The sequence below is a fragment of the Doryrhamphus excisus genome, linkage group LG7, assembly GCF_037039965.1.
Source record: "Doryrhamphus excisus strain RoL-2023G ecotype Guam linkage group LG7, RoL_Dexc_Guam_v1.1, whole genome shotgun sequence".
Taxonomy (NCBI): Eukaryota; Metazoa; Chordata; class Actinopteri; order Syngnathiformes; family Syngnathidae; genus Doryrhamphus; species Doryrhamphus excisus.
Window position 1 is genome coordinate 2,709,506 of NC_136363.1, and position 6,903 is coordinate 2,716,408.

The 6,903-nt window shown below is 36.9% G+C and overlaps 1 protein-coding gene across 1 annotated transcript; it reads left to right on the forward strand.

Annotated features, from left to right (window-relative positions):
* Nucleotides 1-813: 813 nt before the first annotated feature.
* On the forward strand, nt 814-5,916 carry tac1 (tachykinin precursor 1). Its single transcript, XM_058047149.2, has 5 exons — nt 814-1,097; nt 4,784-4,886; nt 4,962-4,985; nt 5,455-5,511; nt 5,698-5,916. The coding sequence occupies exons 1-5, from the start codon at nt 987-989 to the stop codon at nt 5,742-5,744; spliced, it is 342 nt and encodes a 113-aa protein (XP_057903132.1). The 5' UTR covers nt 814-986; the 3' UTR covers nt 5,745-5,916.
* The last annotated feature ends 987 nt before the right edge of the window (nt 5,917-6,903 follow it).

Genomic DNA, 6,903 nt, shown 5'->3' on the forward strand with positions numbered 1-6,903 from the left:
ATTTCAAGCAACTTGAAAAAATGAAAAAAAACGACATACTAACCCCTTACGTTTTTTGTCAAAAATCAACTCCATCAAACTCTGGCATTTTATGCCATTTTTGGGTGCTTCTGGGGCCCCTGTTGAGTGTGTGTGAGGTTTCATCTTTATTTTTGAACAGAAAAGTGCATTTCAAGCAAGTTGAAAAAATGAAAAAAAACGACATACTAACCCCTTACGTTTTTTGTCAAAAATGACAAAATTCAAACTCTGGCATTTTATGCCATTTTTGGGTGCTTCTGGGGCCCCTGTTGAGCGTGTGTGAGGTTTCATCTTTATTTTTGAACAGAAAAGTGCATTTCAAGCAAGTTGAAAAAATGAAAAAAAACGACATACGTTTTTTTCAAAAATCACCAAATTCAAAATCTGGCATTTTATGCCATTTTTGGGGGCTTCTGGGCCCCCTGTTGAGCATGTGTGAGGTTTCCCTTGTTTTTTCACCAAAAAAGTGCATTCGAAGCAAGTTGAAAAAAATGAAAAAAACGACATACTTACGTTTTTTGTCAAAAATCACCGCCCTCAAACACTGGATGTGGCCGAATGTGGCCCCCTGGCCGTAGTTTCCCCACCCCTGATATAGACCATGGAATGAAAGTCTCGCCAATGGAAGTGAGATGATCAATGACAGCTAAAGTGTACAATGTAATCTGATTACTTGGGAAGGCTGAGGCTGTATCGGAGTGTGTGTGTGTGTGTGTGTGTGTGTGTGCGACACACACACACACACACACACATAAGCACCTCCGAGCGGGGAGCAGCATGAGTGAATGGAGACGCGCCATGGCTCAGTGAGGAAGAGGACGCAGTAACACGGCGGCTTTACTTCTTACTTTCATCCCAATATTCCAGTTCCACAATACTCGCACCTCCTTTCTACTTCTTATTCCAATTCTTCATCCCAATCCTTTCCAACAAAATCCAAGTCGGCCAACAACAACTTTGGCATCATGCACTTGCGCCTTTTGACACTTTTCATGCTTTTCCTCGCCGTGGCTCAAATGTTTTGTGAGGACAACCTGAGAGAAGACGAGGACTTTTGGACAAGCGACAACATTCAGGTACGACCACTGAATGCATCGTACTTATTTTCACTTTCTATTTCAGTAAAGAAACGTTAACTTGGAATAGATAGAACAGATGGAGATGGATTATGTATGATGTATTATTATAAAATAAAAAATACATTTTAAATTAGTCATGTATACTCTATGCACCAATATGGTTATGTTTGTATGAATTTTGCCATTTTAATTGCAATACATTTATATTCATATTTTATATTTATTTTTATTTTATTTAATTTTAGTCTTGTAAAAATTATATTATTATATAATATATTATATTATATTAATATTAATATTTTTAAATTTTATATTAATCAAGTGTATTTGTAAAATATTTTAAATATTTTTTAAACACATATTTCATTTACCTTTTTAATGTATCTATAATACAAATATGTTTCTTAAATTATTTTTAACTGCAATATGTTTACTCATATTATAGTATATTTATTTACTTAGAATATTGAAAAAAAAATTAAATTTATTAAAAATCTTCATTTATTTTTTAACTGCAACATGTTTTGACATACTATTTGTAATATTTAATAAAAGGTTTGATTGTAAATATTAATGATTAATCATTTAATTACCTTTCCTAATATTTATATATCATATAAATGAATATTTTCTGTAGTAGAATTCTGAATATATGTTCAGAAATATTATTTGGTAATTATTTCAATATAATTATGTTTTTTTATAATGTTTCATTTTTAATATATATGTTTAAAATGTTTATTATTTTCTTGGGTTATTAATAATTAGTTATGTCAGATTTAAAATAAATAAATTCTGAATATATGTTCAGAAATATTATTGGGTATTTATTTCAATATAACTATGTTTTTTTATAATGTTTCATTTTTAATATATATGTTTAAAATGTTTATTATTATTTTCTTGGGTTATTAATAATTAGTTATGTCAGATTTAAAATAAATAAATTCTCAATATATGTTCAGAAATATTATTGGGTATTTATTTCAATATAATATTTATTTTTTAAATAATATTTCATTTTTAATATATACATATTTATGTTTATTATTATTTTGTTTAGTTATTAATAATTAGTTATGTCAGATTTTTAATAAATAAAACAGGTTTTTGGTGTCATGTACGTATGTTTTATGTCCAGACGTTTTTTTTTTCACAGTACCAAATGATTTTTTTTGTGAATTATGACAACATAATATTGATTGTAAACAAGCTAACGCCACCCAAAATGCTAAGATAAGGACTTAATAGCAACTAAATGACGCTCATTTTCCAAATGAGCATGGCGCCAACATAAATAGAAGGAAAGTGTGGCTAAAGTAGATCTTTCCATGACTTGATGGGGATATCTTTTTCCAACGGGGGGTGGGGGGGGTGGAGGGGGGGGGGTATTGCAGTATGAGGCTTCATTGATATGAACGGCACGTCTGCTCTTTGACATTGTGAACTGGAGGGATGCCAATCGGAAGCCGAAACAGTGGGCTCGACCCATTCTGCAAATGAATTAGCCAACAATAAATCATTACAAGACATTAGACCCCCCCCCCTCCTCCTCCCCGAGCCCCCCAGTTCCATATCTCAAACTCTCAGACTAATGCATACTGGGAAGAGATTGAAATGGACACACTTTGACCGTGTCCACACTCACACGGGTAGTCCCTAAAATGCACATTTTCTCAATCTGCAGGATTTAAAGCTGCAGATAGCGCCATTAACCACATTTTATTGAAGTTACCGCAGAAAAGTTGCGACTAATCAAAGCATTTCCCCACGAGAAAATGTTGAGGGAAATGAATCTGCCGAATTCAAAGCTGCGGATAGCGCCATCAACCACATTTTATTTAAGTTACTGTAAAAAAAAATAGCGACTAATCAAAGCATTTCCCCGCGGGAAAATGTTCAGGAAGGTGAAACTGTAGAATTCAAAGTTGCAGATAGCGCCATCAAACGATATTTTATTTAAGTTACTGCAATAAATTAGCGACTAATCAAAGCATTTCAACGCGGGAAAATGTTGAGGGAGGTGAATCTAGGGTTCAAAGCTGCAGATAGTGCCATCCAAACACATTTTATTTAAGTTACCGCAAAAAATTAGCGACTTATCAAAGTATTTCCCCACAGGAAAATGTTGAGGAAGGTGAATCTGTAGGATTCAAAGCTGCGGATAGCGCCATCCTACCACATTTTATTTAAGATACCGCAGAAAATTTGCAACTTATCAAAGCATTTCCCTGCTGGAAAATGTTGATGGAAGTGAATCTATAGGATTCAAAGCTGCGAATAGCGCCATCCAACCATATTTTATTTAGGTTACTGCAAAAAAATTGCGACTTGTCAAAACATCCATGTTGGAAAATGTTGAGGGAAGGGAATCTGCAGGATTCAAAGCTGCGGATAGCGCCATCAACCACATTTTATTTAAGTTACCGCAAAAAATTAGCGACTTATCAAAGTATTTCCCCACAGGAAAATGTTGAGGACGGTGAATCTGTAGGATTCAAAAGCTGCGGATAGCGCCATCCACCACATTTTATTTAAGATACCGCAGAAAATTTGCAACTTATCAAAGCATTTCCCTGCTGGAAAATGTTGATGAAGTGAATCTATAGGATTCAAAGCTGCGAATAGCGCCATCCAGCCATATTTTATTTAGGTTACTGCAAAAAAATTGTGACTTGTCAAAACATCCATGTTGGAAAATGTTGAGGGAAGGGAATCTGCAGGATTCAAAGCTGCGGATAGCGCCATCAACCACATTTTATTTAAGTTACCGTAAAAAATTAGCAACTAATCAAAGCATTTCAACGCGGGAAAATGTTGAGGAAGGTGAATCTGTAGAATTCAAAGTTGCGGATAGCGCCATCAAACCACATTTTATTTAAGTTACCGCAAAAAAATTTGCGACTTATCAAAGTATTTCCCCACAGGAAAATGTTGAGGGAGGTTAATCTGCAGGATTCAAAAGCTGCGGATAGTGCCATCTAACCACATTTTATTTAAGATACCGCAGAAAATTTGCAACTTATCAAAGCATTTCCCTGCTGGAAAATGTTGATGGAAGTGAATCTATAGGATTCAAAGCTGCGAATAGCGCCATCCAACCATATTTTATTTAGGTTACTGCAAAAAAATTGTGACTTGTCAAAACATCCATGTTGGAAAATGTTGAGGGAAGGGAATCTGCAGGATTCAAAACTGCGGATAGCGCCATCAACCACATTTTATTTAAGTTACTGTAAAAAATTAGCAACTAATCAAAGCATTTCAACGCGGGAAAATGTTGAGGAAGGTGAATCTGTAGAATTCAAAGTTGCAGATAGCGCCATCAACCACATTTTATTTAAGTTACCGTAAAAAATTAGCAACTAATCAAAGCATTTCAACGCGGGAAAATGTTGAGGAAGGTGAATCTGTAGAATTCAAAGTTGCGGATAGCGCCATCCAACCACATTTTATTTACTTTACTGCAAAAAAATAGCAGGGGTTCATTGACACATGCATAACTACCAGTTACCATAGCAACACAAAAGAGTTTTAAAAGGTGCAGTGAAATTAAATAAAAAATCCAATGCGTATGGATTATGACTCCCTGGATGGGGGAATGGGGGGGTGTGGGAATTTTTTTTTTTTTTTTTTACAATCAATGTCGTTATCTTTTTTTTTTTTTTTGCTTCTCTCCACAGCTTGGCTGGCCTTCCAGGGACCCATTCAGAGAAATCCTTCTGAGGATGACAAGAAAGCCAAGGCCGCATCAGTTTGTTGGCCTGATGGGCAAGCGCTCAATGGGTAACACTTCACCACCACGCATTTTTTAGTGCCGTTTGCTGCGTCATGCTAATTCCTTCCTCTTTCCTCGCACAGCCAATTCACAGATTCCCCGCAAAAGTAAGTACCGCACAAATAAATATTTCAGATCATCAAACACATGAAAATATTAAGTCAATGACAACACAACTGAAGGAGGATAAGGAGCATGGCTCTCACCGTGGTTGGCTGGAGTCCCAAAGTTTCAAAAATGGCTTTATACCCTTTCCAGACTGACAAATCAAAATTAATTTCACTTATGTTTTAGCGGGGGGGGATTTACCACCTGAGCCACATCACATAATGTACAATTATGTATGTAAAATTATATTCCTCAATAAGGTCCACTGTTTCATTTTTCATTTTTAGCGTACTAAATACGGCAGAATTTCAAATTAATTTGCAAGTAAAAATGCCGACTGACCGACTGTTGGTATCGGATGTCTTTCCAACTTCTATACTCCTATACAAACAAAATTTTAAAAAAAGTTTCGGCAGTAGTCCGGAAGTCCTCGGGAGTGCTTAAATGTGCGTATTTTTCTTTTTCCAGGGCATAAAGTCAACTCTTTTGTTGGTTTGATGGGGAAACGAAGCCAAGAGGAGCCAGGTAATGAATCCACTGTGGAACGTACTCAACCCTACGGACCCCCAATACAGGGGGTGGGGGGGCGGCGTGGTTATATTTGTGTTGCTATGGTAACAGCCCAGAGTTTAAGAGCTTATAACGATTGGTTGATGTAACTGGCGATACAGCAGGCATGTTGACTTGCTTCCTGTTTACTTCCTCCTGCAGATTCCTTTGATTGGAGCACAGTACAGATGGACGACGCCCGCCGCTAACGTCGCTAACGGCGCTAACGGCGCTAACGGCGCTAACGGCGCTAACGCCGCCGAGTCCTCACCTGCCTGCTCGTCACCTTGACATTCCTCATCTGTGAAAGCTGTTCATTGTTGTTAGTCCAATTAAATGATTGATTGTGTTTACACCTTTTAGACACCGAGTTGTACCTGTCAATGTTGAGGGAAAATGAACCTGTAGGATTCAAAGCTGCGGATAGCGCCATCCCACCACATTTTATTTAAGTTACCACAAAAAAATAGCGACTTATCAAAGCATTTCCCTGTGGAAAACGTTGAGGAAAATTAATCTGTAGGATTCAAAGCTGCGGATAGCGCCATCCCTCCACATTTTATTTAAGTTACCACAAAAAATTAGCGACTTATCAAAGCATTTCCCTGTGGAAAACGTTGAGGAAAATTAATCTGTAGGATTCAAAGCTGCGGATAGCGCCATCCCTCCACATTTTATTTAAGTTACCACAAAAAATTAGCGACTTATCAAAGCATTTCCCTGTGGAAAACGTTGAGGAAAATTAATCTGTAGGATTCAAAGCTGCGGATAGCGCCATCCCTCCACATTTTATTTAAGTTACCACAAAAAATTAGCGACTTATCAAAGCATTTCCCTGTGGAAAACGTTGAGGAAAATTAATCTGTAGGATTCAAAGCTGCGGATAGCGCCATCCAACCATATTTAGGTTACTGCAAAAAACAATATTGATGTCATGTTATAAGGGGTGATACATGTATCAATGGGGATTGTGTCATAAGGGACGGTATCATAGGTGGCGGTATCATAAAGGGTGTCATCAATGGGGGTCATGTTATAAGGGGTGATATCATATCAGCTGGTATCATAAAGGTATCAATGGGGATCGTGTTATAAGGTGATATCATATCACCTGGTATCAATGGGGATATCATATGTGTTGGTATCATAAAGGGTGTTATCAATGGGGGTTGTTTCATAAGGAGTGGTATCATAAAGGGTGTCTTCAATGGGGATCGTGTCATAAGGGGCAGTATCAAAAGTGGCGGTATCAAAGGGTGTCTTCAATGGGGGTCGTGTTATGAGGGGTGGTATCATATGTGGTGGTATCATAAAGGGTGTTATCAACTGGGATTGTCTCATAAGAAGCGGTATCATAAAGGCTGTTAT

Bases quoted from the DNA above. Each gene is read 5' to 3' on its own strand.
- tac1 (XM_058047149.2), top strand. From the start codon at position 987: ATGCACTTGCGCCTTTTGACACTTTTCATGCTTTTCCTCGCCGTGGCT. The intron at 1,098-4,783 runs GTACGACCACTG...TTCTCTCCACAG, and splicing joins GGACAAGCGACAACATTCAG to CTTGGCTGGCCTTCCAGGGA. The intron at 5,512-5,697 runs GTAATGAATCCA...TTCCTCCTGCAG, and splicing joins ACGAAGCCAAGAGGAGCCAG to ATTCCTTTGATTGGAGCACA.